We start from the raw sequence: 12,932 nt of genomic DNA, 5'->3' as shown, positions 1-12,932 counted from the left end.
TTTTTTAAAAGGATATAAATATTAATTTAAACATCTGCCCTGAAAGTACTTCCCCTCTCTTGAAGTCCCCTGTTGCTTGATTCATTCACGTGCCGCTAATACTACAATGACCTTCTGAAGATATAAATGACTGGCCAGTTACACATTTACTCTTATAAAACTCAGTAATTTATTTCAATTTAAAGCACACCCTCTCTAAAAGCAGAGAGATTTATATCACAACACTTCTAGAGGAACAGAATCCATAATATTCCAAGTTCTTTATGTCAACTGTTAATCACCGTCACTTTTGAAAATTATATTTAGTTTGTTGTCTGCCTGTCATTAACTAGAGTCTCTTGTTCCTTTCTTTTCTAGATTAAATAATCCTTCAGGATTCTGCACTGCACTGAAAGATACTTGAAAACTTAATTAAATCAACTATAGATCTTTCCAGAGAAACAGCCAGTTTAAATTCCCACGGCTTGTACTGTATTTTCCAGCTGTAGTTTTCTTCTCCATGCTCCACATTTCTTAACATGCTCTTCAAAACAGGGGCACCAAAACCACGCATGATATTTCAGTGTGATTCTAAAACAAACATGACCTAATACAAACAGCAGCAGAGCAAAAAACCCTGTCAGTGAGGCTTATTTCAAACCAAGCTCGGATCCCCAGTCTGGCTCACTACCGAGCCACAGGCCAGCTGTACTGCCACAAAGACGCTCCCGGGACTTCCAACACTACGGTTGAAAAAACCAGTGAAATCCTTGTAAACTTCCAGCACATATTTAAACTGGCAGAGCTAGTTCCAGCGGTTTTTGCTCTCCCTCCCCCTTTCATACGGCGCCAACAGAGTAACTTGTGCCATTATGTGAACTGGCTTGGGAAAAACCACACAGATTGAATTTTTTTTTTTTTTTTTCCTTGCCAGATTGTTTTTGCAGGCGCAGAGTCCCCTGCTCCGCACCCTCTGCGCGGGCACAAGTGCAGATTCAGCAAGGAGCAGCCGAAGGCTGAGGTGGAATGGGGAAGTGGCGATTTAAACACTTATTTGAACAAGCAGCCAGACAGGCGGCCACGCAACAGGGAGGGGGGCGGCTGGGGCGGGCGGGCGGACAGGCAGGCAGCGCGGCTGACAAGGCGGCCGCCGCGCCGCTCACAGACCTCACGGAAAACGGTAGAGGATCGCCGGACACTGAACGACAAGCGGCCACCGACCACCTGGGACCGGCAGGACCCCGGTGCTCCGCCGCCCTCCCCCCGCCCGCGAAGCCCCCGGGCAGCCCAGCGAGAGACGCCCGCTCCGCTCCGGCCCGCTCCGCCCCTCACGGCCCCGACAACGGTTGGGACGGACAACAGCCTGGCGCGCGACACGCCGGCACGCGCTCCTCCTCCTCCTCGCGGCGCGCTCACCTTGCTCCGCGTCGCCCCGCCCCGTAACCACACCCGCCGCTCCGCCCCGCCGCGCATGCGCGGCCCGCCGGGGCTGGGGGAGGTTGGCCGCCTCCTCCGCCGCGCATGCGCCCGGCCTGGGTCGTCCTGGCAACGGGACGCGGTGCCAGGCGGGCGTGAGGGTCGTCGTCGCCGCCTCCGCCGCCGGCCCCCGTCATGTCGGAGATCTTGTGCGAGTGGCTGAACGAGGAGGTGAAGCTCTCCCGGAGCGTGGGTGAGTGGGGGGAAGCCCGCTGCGCTGTGAGGGGTCGGGGAGGTCGGGGGGCTGCCGCCTTGCCCGCCAGCGCAGGGGGCTGCCACGGGGTCAGGCCTTCCTCCCGCCCAGGAATTTGGGGGGTTCCCTGGGGCCCTACTCCCGCTGATCTACCCATGGGCCCTCCCGCTTCCTCCCGTCCAGGTACCTCCTCAGGTACATTTTCCGTCTTTATGCGCAAGACAGTGATTTTCCAGGTGAAGTTAGTTCTCCAGGCGCAAGTGCTCTCAGGAGACACGAGGAGCTCAAACTTCACCTGCTAATCGGGACTCCAGGGGATAAAAATATTTTAATATGTTTGCAAAGCAGTGCTTTGTTTTGAATGGCAGGTGTTGTGCTGGCTTTGGAGAAGCATTTGTTCTGCAGGGAGGGGACAACTGTCCATGGATGAGAAACACATTAGATCTAGCTTTGTTTTCTTTTGCATTTTTTAGGGAAAATTTAGTAATTACCATTTATAGATATTGCTACCATCTTAATGACGATTATGACAGTGTTTTATTTTAACACTGAAAATGAGAATTAAATTACTACCTAAAGTTTACATTGCAAAATAACTACACTGAAAGCAGATTTACTTATGACTTGAAAACTAGTTACAGCTAAATCAATCTCCTAAAATTCCTCTGAATTATTTAACAAAGTTTGACCTTAATTTTGTTATAAAAATAATAACGAGTTGTATTAAGATGAATGTATGCATTCTTTTAATTATCTTTTTTTTTTTAAAAAAAAAACCCAACAAACCAACCAAACAACAAAAAACCAAACTTAGTTCCAGGATCATTTTCAGAAGAGTTTTCTACTGGCTACCTGCTAGGAGAACTTCTACACAAATACGGTCTTCAGGATGACTTTAATCAATTTTCACAGAGCAGGTTAGTACATATGGATAACATGTCTCTTAGAGAAATTAGACAAAATATTTTTAAGTTAGGATTTGCTAATGCAGAGTAGGAAAGATGTCTAGAACTTACCAAGATTCGATACATTTATTGGTAAATCAAAAGCTACTTATATTTTACACACAGATTAGCTTTATATTTACAGAAAGTTTGATCATACTACTTCAAGAAAATTATGCATTTTGATTGTAACTACCATAGTAGCAAGTTAGACCAAAATCTCAACAAATCCTTCAATGATGTCTAAGATTGGAGGTACTGACACTGTCCCCAGGAGCTGTGTAGAGCCAGGAATCCAGAGGTGTGGTGTGGTGGTGACCATTACATCTTCACTAAAATGAAAACGGTGGATGTAAATTGTGAGGTTCTGTGTGAATCCTTGACAGAAGATCATATAAGAATTTGTGAGTTTACAAGTAAACTGGTGTAATATCCACAATGAAGAACAGAAACAGGAAGTTGAAAGGTCTGTGCAGATCTGTGAGCCTTGTTGGTGCAGTTCATGGGGTTCCTTGGCTTATGCTCCATTTTATTAGACCTTGGTACACATACATCTCAAGTGTGCCAGGCTGTACATCCTCTTTCTGGTTCTTCTGAACCTCTTTTTTATGTTCTTTAAGCTTCTCATTTATTCATATCCTTTCCTATCCAAGTCCCACCAACTTGTAGGAGAGCAGCTTGAGCACAACTAACAAAGGCAGTCAACGAACACAGCAGTTTTGCACAGCAGATTTTAGGCTCCACGTCTAGGACTTCTATATCTCTCATGAATTTCCAGGATCATTGGAAAACTCTGGTTGACTCTTTGAGGAACGTTAGAGTGCCTGCTGCTCCTGGGAAAGGATAGCTTCAGGAGGCTTCACTTCTAGGAATCTCTAGCAGCTTCTAACAAGTTCTGTCAACTCTTCCTGATAAAAGGGTGCTTTGAGCTCTTGTCTTTAGCTGGCTTCTGATTAGGGAGGTGCAATTAGTGAACATGCACTTCAGCAGGTGAAAGAAGAGGTTAGAAACTCTGCTGAGACAGTGTATGCATGCTTAGCAAAGGTGGTGAAGCATGACAGGGCATGTTCCCCAGTACCCACTGGAGCAACTACTCAGAATGTCAGAGGCCTCAACTCAGGTTACTCCCCAGAGAAAGGAGGCAATTCTCCATGTCTCCGGCTGAAGGTACGCACAGAATGTTTACTTAGCTTTAGGCATGGGGAGGTCATGCTTGTGGCGGATCTGAGTCATGAAGTCAAGCTGTTGCAGAAGGATGTCAGTAGACTGCACAGATGATGAAAAGGAAATTGAATCTTCTCTGAGACATTGCAGATACAGGAACCTGAACCCACAGCTATGCCAAGGGAGAGGCAGGCAGAATCTGTGCTTCTTGGGTTGTGAAAAGGAGGTGACTGGCAGCTTGTGACTTCTGGCAAGAGAAGGAAGGTTCTTGCTTCACCTGCTGATCTGCAGCTGCAGAACAGGTTCATTGCCTTGGTAGCAGATGAGAGGCTAGTGTCTCTGTGCAAGAAAGCATCTGAGCTGGTGAATTCTGAACTCCACAGGAGCACCAGGAGGAAAAGGTGAGTGATCGTAGTGGCAGACTTTCTCCTGCAGGAATTGGAGCTGATCTCACATGCTAGCCAGGGAGGCTTGCTGCTTGCTGGGGGACAGGTCCAGGACTGCGGAGGCTTGTCCAGCCCTTGCACTGTTACCCCTGCTCCTTTCCTATGTGAGCGCCAAGGATACTGCCAGAGAGACCTAGAGCATATCAAGAGTGGCTCTGGAGGCAAAAGTCAAAGGCATGGGAGCCCAGATATTTTTTTCCTCAATTCTGCTGGTGAGGTGGAAGGGCTTGATGAGGAGCAGATGGATTCTGCAGGTCAACAAGTGTTTGTGCAGCTGCTGTCAACAGCAGGGATTTGTTTTTTGCAGTCGTGGGATCCTCTTTGAAGTTGGAGGACTTCTAGGAAGAGATGGGATCCACCTGACCAAGTTGGGCAAAAGCATCTTTGCCAGTAGGCTGGCAAACCTGGTGAGCATAGATTTAAACTAGGAATGAGGGAAGAAGGAGATGATGACTGTCAAACAAGTGAGGAAGTGATGGCCTAGACTGGCAAGCAAGAGGAGGAGGGTGATGTGAATAAGAAGAGCAAAACAGTGCAGAAGGCTGCCCACCCCAAATGTATGTACGCAATTAAGGAACTGCTGAGAAGACGGCATTATGGGAGAAACATTTGCTCTTTTTCTAGTGAATCAACACAACTGCCTGCCTCCCTGAAGTGCCTGTATACTAATGCATGCAGCATGGGGATCAAACAGGAGGAATTAGAAGCCTGTGTGCAGTTGCAGGACTGCAGTATCATTGGAATCACAGAGAGGCAGTGGGAAAGCTCACACAACTGGAGTGCTGCCATGGCTGGATATAGGCACTTTGGGATGGACAGGATGGGAAGGTGAAGAGGAGGTGCTGCCCTTTATATGAGATAGTAGAGAAAATGCATGGATCTCTGCCTTGGGATGGATGATGACCAGTTAAGACCTTATGAGTTAGGAATAGAGGAAAGACCAAACTGGGTGATGCTGTGATGACTGTTTGCCACAGATCAGTTGAGCAGGAAGAAGTATATAAGGTTTTCTTGAGACAACTGGAAGATTTCTCATTTTCACAAATATCAGTCTGAATGGGAAACTTGAATGAAGTTGGTATCCACCAGAAGAGAAACACCACCAGGTGCAAGCAATCCAAGAGGTTACTGGAGAGCATTGATAACTTCCTGAGAAAAGTGATTGAGGACCTGAAAAGGGGAGATGTTCCACTAAACCTAGTATGTACAAACAAGGGAGGTTCAGCGCAGCATTGACTGCAGTGACCATGAGATGGTGGAGTTCATGATCTTGAGAGGAGTGAACAACCTAAATAGCAACATCACAACCCTAGACTTCAAGAGAGCAGACTTTGCCTTGTTCAGGGATCTGCTTGCAATAATCCTATGTAAAATGGACCTGGAGATAAGAAGTCTCCAAGACAGCTGATTGATTTTTTTTTTCTTTTTTTAAATTATTTTTTCTTCCAAGGATCATCTCCTCCAAGAATAATCCATCTCAATGTGAATAAAACTGAACAAAGGCAGCAGGAGGCATGAATGGAAGAATAAGGTGCTACTGACAAAACTCAAACATAAAAAGGAAGAATACAAGATATGAAAGCAGGGTCAGTCAACACAGGAGGGACACAGAGACACTGAGTATGAAGGCATGGCTCTAGGAAAGCCAATGCCCATTAGGAGTCAAAACTGGTGAGAGACATGGAGGGCAACCAGAAGGGCTCTTACAAGTATCTCCACAGCAAAAGGAAGGCTAGAGAAAACATGAGGCTACTGCTGACTGGGGCACAGGACCCAGTGGAAAAAACACATCAGTGCTTACATTGAGGAAAACACTACTTGTGCTCCCGAATTTTTTAGCATTCTTCCCAGGGCTCTGAAATCTCTTTTGATTGACCTTAGACTTTTTGTTGCAATATCATTTGTACGGACGTGAAAGAGCGGGAATGGGTGGTAGTCTGAAGGTTGTACTAGGCTCTTCAGTCTTGTGATGATGTGCCTAATTTGGGCCCCAGGGAGGCAGCAAACTTCCCTGAAAAGAGGGTTCAGCCTACAAACAGATGCTTCTATTCCACTCAGTAGGGAATTACCAATGACCATTACTCACCGTTGTTTCTTCTTGGTGCTGGTCTTAATGCAGTTTTTTTTTGTGAAGGGTTGGTCTTTCTGACCTTGGCAAGAATGCTTGAGCAGTTCCTCCTCTATCTCATTGTGTGCTTCGTCCACCACACCCAAGGCCTTGTACCTATTCTGTAACGGATTTCTCTTACCACTCCATGCTGAACCTTCTTTCACCCCTCCTCATGCCTTGTGACGCTGCCTGCCTCCTTGCACAAAGCAGATGCGGGACCTGCCTCTGTAGTGGCCATGCTGAGTTGACTTCCATGCATCATAGATGGCATAATCCATTGATCAGTCTCCCTCTCAGATCTTGAATACTCCTCAGTCAGCCATGCAAAAGGCTGAGGTACTTAATGCCTTCTCTGCCTTTGTCTACTCTACTGCTAAAACTTGCAGTCAGAAATCCCAAGCCCCTGAGACTAGCAGGAAAGTCTGCAAGAAAGGCTTGCAAGAGGCTTGCAAGAGGCTTTCAGAGGCTTGCAGAGGCTTGGTGGAGGAGGATCAGCTAAAGGGGCATTGAAATACATTGGAAATACACAAATCTGTGGGACTTCATGGCATATACCCACACGTGCTCAGGAACTGGCCAATGTGGTTACTAAGCCATTCTTAATAGTCTTGGCAAGGTCCTGGTGAGTGGGGAGATTCCTAGGATTAGAAGAATGCAACCGCCACTCCTCTTCTCAAGGAAAGCAAGAGGGGGGAATTGGGAATGTACAAGCCAGTCAGCCTCACCACAGTCCCTAGGAACTGATGGAACAAATAAGCATGGAAACCATTTCCAAGAATATTACGGACAAGAAGACGACCGGGAGTTGTCAGCATGGATTTATGAAGGGGAAGTCATGCCCGACTATGCTGACAACCTTCTACAATGAGGCGGCGAGCTCAGTGATTGAGAGAGGATCAGTGTATGTCATTTACATTGACTTCTGATACTGTCTTCCTTAACGTCCTCATAGACAAACTGATGAAGTACAGACCGGGTAAGTGGACACTGAGGTCGACTGAAAACTGGCTGAACTGCCAGGCTCAAGGGGTTGTGATCAGCAGTGTGAAGGCCAGCTGACGATCAGTGATCAGTGGTGTAGCCCAAGCGCTGATTGCGAGACCAATACCGCTTAACATCTTCATTAACAACCTGCGTGATTGAGACAGAGTGCATCCTCATCAAGTTTGCAGACGACACAAAACTGGAAGGAGTGTATGATACACCAGATGGTTGTGCTGCCCTTCAGAGGGACCTTGATGGGCTGGAGAAAAGGGCTGACAGGGATCTCATGAAGTTCAGCAAAGGGAAATGCAAAGTCCTGCATCTGGTGTGGAAAACCCCATGCCTTCAGTACCAGGTGGGGGTCAACTGTCTTTAAAGCAGCTGCAGAGAGAAGGGCTTGGAGGCCCTGGAGGAGAACAAGCTGACCATGAGCGAGCCCTTGCTCTTTGCCCTTGCAGCAAAGAAGGCCAGCAGCATCCTGGATCACAATAAGAAGATTTGGCACTGCTGAGACCATATCTGGAGTGCTGTGTCCTGTTTGGGACTCCCCAGTGCAAGAAGGACATGGATGTATCGGAGCAGGTCCAGAGAAAGGCCCTGACAAGTATTGTTCTGGCCGTATCTGGCATATAAGATGGAGATAAGTGTATGTGGTGTTTTTTACCACGGTACTCCAGAACTATGTAAAGATAATTTGATGTTTTCACTTTTCTTCATTACTTTCCTTTTAATAATTACCAATATTGATATTTTGAAAACTATCAAGAATTGAGGCAATGTTTTCTCAATTCTAAGATATTTTTTCCACACATTAAATCAATTATTACTCTCTAAAAGTCATTGTATGGTCCTGGAATCCTGCAAGAACCTGTAGCTGTATCTATAAACTAATACTTTAAAATTTGGAGTGTGCTATTAAGGAAAAGCATATTATTCATGGATGATTTCGTAAGTTGACATCACTTTAATATGTTTTAGCGCAGGCCACGGCAAGATCATACCTGTTGGGGTGGTGGTGGGACAAATGTATATTCTTTTTTTAAGATAGGTAATGGTAATTTAGAAGGCACCGACAGAAAAGATTGTGGGGTCATTGCGACTAACTAGTCAAGGTCTACTTAACTATATTAGTTACTTACGTTGCACAGTTTTTGGAAATATAAGCAAGGGAGTAATAATTGAGAAAGTGATACTACTTTTTTAAAAGGATTATTACTGGAAAATTTTTTCCAGTTTGGCTCTCCATATTTGAAAAATAACATATTGTAGTTTTCCCTGAACTCTTGCAATGATCTTGAAATCAGATTTACAACATCTTTGTATTATGATGCAAGGTTAAGAAATTCCATCATATCTGAATCCAGAACAAAAAGTTAAGAGGTGATAACACCACAGCTTCTCAATGCACATGAGACGATTTCTGACAATAGGACTCACCTTAACCTTGACTTAATGGCAGAAAAATGATCAGTAGTTGCAAGCTGCAGTTGTATATAATTGTGTAAGAAAGAAGGTGTGGACTATTATAATGAAAATAATGAGCTCCTGGACTCATTCAATAAGGTAAATACTGTGTTACCAGAAGGTCTTAAGTTAAAGTTGGACATTTTTTGTAGAATTATGCTGTAGTTCGGCTGACCTCAAAAGCTTGTTGGTTCATGTGAAGGAACTATTGTGAACTCAAGTGACAAAGCAGTATGGAAAGCATGATTTTGTGACTCAGGTTGAAGTTATGTATTTGTTGGATGAAATTTCATGTGTTAATTGTGATGCACTAATAATTTATTATTATTGGGTTTTGGTCTGTGTATCTATTGATCTTGAGTGCTTCCACAGGAGAATCTACATATCAAGAGAAATATTAATCTACAATCCTCTATTTCAGTTTTGAATGTAAATTGCTCATTGAGACCATAGCCTTTGTTTTCAATACTACTCCAACCCATGTGTTCATTTACTCTTATTGGAGAGGAAATATGACAAAGTGTTGTGAGGGTTAATAGATTATGTAGACTTTTTTAATAATTTCCTATATTTTGGCTGGTTAGACCTCAAGTGGATTGACACAGTTAATATACAAACTTCATTCTAACTCTTTGTACTGTCTGTGGATGGTATACAGTTAGCTGCAATTAGGTTAAACTTTTGCTGTCAGATGCACTTTGTATGTACATGTATCAAGATTTATACAACCCAATGTGTTCTCTATTTTTTCCAAAAGTTTTGCCTAGTAGACCAATGCAGTTACATGTACTGCTGTATAAAACCTAAGCCAAAGTGTGTATCACATTACTTTATGGAAGTCCTCTGTGTTTTTTTCTACCCTCCTGTCTTAGTATGAGATAAATGTTATGACCATACTTATTGCAGCAAGTTGGAATTGAAAATAAGTTTACTTTTCTCATTTTTTTGTTGTTGTTTTTAATCATATAGGGTTACAAATGCAAAACTTAACAATTTTTTTCGCCTGGAGCCAACACTTCACCTCCTTGGTGTACAGTTTAATGAGAATGTGGCCCAAGACATCATGACAGGACAGCATGGGGCTGCAACAAAGCTTTTATATGAATTGTATATTGCTTTAGAAAAAAAGAGAAAGACAAAGCTCACTGGAGTAGCCATGGAAGGAATGAGACCTGCAACAACTGCAAAGCTTAAGTCTATTGAAAGTGTTTTGTATCGAGAGGTAATCAACTATGCCTATTTTGTATAAATACATAGGAAAAAAGGTAGCATACCTCTCAAGCATGTTGCATGCTTTCCCTCCCCACTTTTTAAATCTCCTATTCAAAACCCAAAAAGGAGTCCTTTGCTATGTCTTATACATACACAGTGGGATTGCACAGTTTATGTGTGACTCATTGATTATCTGTGTTTTGTGTTCCTATGTTTTGGGTCGTTCTGTGTTACCTGCTCTGTTTTTAAGCTTTCTCCAGACTTAAAATACATATAGAAAAAAGGCTACTAGTTGTTCAACAGCTGCTGTTTTACTCATTTGATCAGTACAGATTGCAGAATGCAGTGTGGTATAGGTAGCAACTTAGACTAATTTTCCCCCCAGGAAACCTATTTATAACTGTTGAGTTTTATGCCACAGGGGTTTGGTTCCTTCTGTCATCTCTCCATATGTCTATACTACATTCCAGCCTGCAATAACCATATGCTGAATAATACGAAGAGGAAAAAACAAAAAGGAAAGAAAGTGTCTAAGAGGAAGTCAGTATTGAAATAGTAGATTCTGTTAAGGATGTTCTTCTTGACTTCAACAGTAATGCTAAGCATGTGCAGACCATAATTTGTTACCAGGATGAGCAATCTTTAAGAATCTATACATTGTGAATTGAATTCAGCTGGGTGAAATCTCACATTTTTTTCTGGCACATTTCCTCAAAAATAGTCTGCAAGCAGAAAGTTTACCTAAGCATGCAAGGATAGTACCAAACAGTCAAAACATCCCTTCACCTATAAAGGGATAGCTTAAAGAAGATAAGGCAACTGAGAGTATCTCCTGTCAATAGATACATTCAGAATGGCATTTGAATTGTAGAATGGATGATGTTAGAAGGGGCCTCTGGAGGTCACTTAATCCACCCCCCCGCTCTAAGCAAAGTGAACTAGAACAGGTTGCTCAGGGCCTTGTTCAGTTGGGTTTTGAATATCTCCAAAGGTGAAGACATCACAGCCTGTCTGGGCAAATTTTTTATCACCCTTTCACTATTATTTTTTTCCTTATGTTTAAGTTGTATGTTCTGTATTTCATTTGAATAGACTAGAACCAAATAGTTCCAGTTGGAAGGGACCTACAACCATCATGTAGTCCAACAGCCTGACCCCTTTAAAGCTGACCAAAAGTTAAACCATGTCCAAATGCCTCTGAAACACTGACAGGCTTTAGGGCAACAACCACCTGTGTAAGAAGCCAGTTCCAGTGTGTGACTACCCTCTTGGTAAAGAAATGCTTCCTAATGTCCAGTCTAAAGCTCCCCTGGTACAGATTTGAATCATTCCAACATGTCCTGCCACTGGATGCCAGGGAGAAGAGCTCAGCACCTCCCTCTCCGTGTCCCCTCTTCAGGAAGGTGTAGAGAGCAATGAGGTCACCCCTCAGTCTCCTTTTCTCCAAACTAAACAAAATCTGGTACTGTTCAAGTTCAAATCTGCATGTACTTTTCAATGCAGCTAGTCCTGTTTTTCTGAAGAATATTCGGTCATGTTTAGATGTTGTTCTGTATACATTAATACGGGAAAACACAGTTTGAAATTACTATTGCAAAATTATCATATTTAAATATATGTCTTACTGTTTCTGACTCTTTATTGCTTGATGTTTAATTTTAGCGTTTGAAAACTTTAACACCCCGTCAGGCTGATTTGCAACTACAGCAGATTTCAGAGCATTTTGAAATAAAATCTAAGGCAACAGAAGATAAAATAGCTCGTATGCATATTGCAGAAGAAAAGAAAGTTCAGAAGCTCCAACAGGAGCAAAGAGCCCAAGACACTGAAAAGGTCACTATTTACTTTTTATAGATTTATGAAGAAGTATTTTCTCAAGGTCACTTATATAGTAAGTTAGTTAAAGCCAGTGGGAATGTTTGTTAATTCTGTGCTACGCTGTCACGCTTATACAAAAACCAAGAAAAGGAGTATGAATGGCAATCTAAAGCCAATAGAAAGATATAGATACAAAGCCAATATACTGTTATAAGACCCTTAAAACCATTAATATTTTAAAATCACTTAATGTTAAGTTGAGAATATTTGTGTCTTGTCATACATAGAAAATATTTATAGATTTGAAGACGAAGTGTAAATTTCACAACTGTATGTGTTTAAGAAATCCTTGTAAAGGGTTTTCTTCGTTTGTGAAGAGAAGATGAAGCATTGTTCAAAAGACACAGGGAAGGGGACCAATAGTGGGTATGGCCTCAGAACATTGTGCAGTTCTGTGTAGCTGTTCTGATAAAGTAAAAACGAGGAACGAATTTCTTAAGGTATGGCAATACTCATCCAAAGTACAGCCTGTAGGTTGTATAGAGGAACTGGCCAGCTGTCCAAGGGTTTTTGAACCACAATGAAAGTGAAGTTAACTAATTTGAGATGCATTTTATGTAGCTAATTAAAGGGAGAGAGTCTTGCTGTGGTTATTTAGCTGTTCTTTTGACACTGCATGAACAAGAATTAAAAAAAATGAAGTCCCTTCATGTAGTTAGAAAAGAAAATGCAACCAATATCCAAAATATTCAAAATAAAACTTTAGAAGAAAATTTATTAATACCTTATTTGGTATGTTATGTATTTAAGTTTTAACTATCTTTGTGTCTGCAAGAAACCTTTTTTTCCCACTCAATTCCACCTTTAGCTGCATGTGTATGCAGTGCATTTTTAACTATTGTAATTTAAATGTTTTTTACTTCTTGATCATCTGAGACTCATTGTTCAGCAATAATATTACCTAATGGTTGTCTCTGTCTCTGTACCAGGAAACTGCTATTTTCAGTTTCTGTGCTGAATTCTAACCTGAAACAGATACCATACTAGAGCTAAAATTTACTACAAGCCCTTAAATGCCTATTAGGTTCTGACCATAAACTGATTTTCTTTATGGATGTGCTGCTATTGCACCACAGTATTTG

At 42.7% G+C, this 12,932-nt stretch overlaps 1 protein-coding gene across 1 annotated transcript in view; it reads left to right on the top strand.

The window, feature by feature from the left end:
- Positions 1-1,522: 1,522 nt before the first annotated feature.
- SPEF2 (sperm flagellar 2) overlaps positions 1,523-12,932 on the top strand; it is a 64,178-nt gene continuing 52,768 nt past the window's right edge. The window contains 4 exon segments of the mRNA XM_063320417.1: positions 1,523-1,648; positions 2,463-2,565; positions 9,730-9,982; positions 11,635-11,805. Coding sequence (XP_063176487.1) covers positions 1,591-1,648; positions 2,463-2,565; positions 9,730-9,982; positions 11,635-11,805 — 585 coding nt within the window. The 5' untranslated portion in view covers positions 1,523-1,590.

This window comes from Chroicocephalus ridibundus, chromosome Z (assembly GCF_963924245.1).
Source record: "Chroicocephalus ridibundus chromosome Z, bChrRid1.1, whole genome shotgun sequence".
Taxonomy (NCBI): domain Eukaryota; kingdom Metazoa; phylum Chordata; class Aves; order Charadriiformes; family Laridae; genus Chroicocephalus; species Chroicocephalus ridibundus.
The sequence above is the reverse complement of the archived record's forward strand: the minus strand, read 5'-3'. Positions and strand labels throughout refer to the sequence as shown.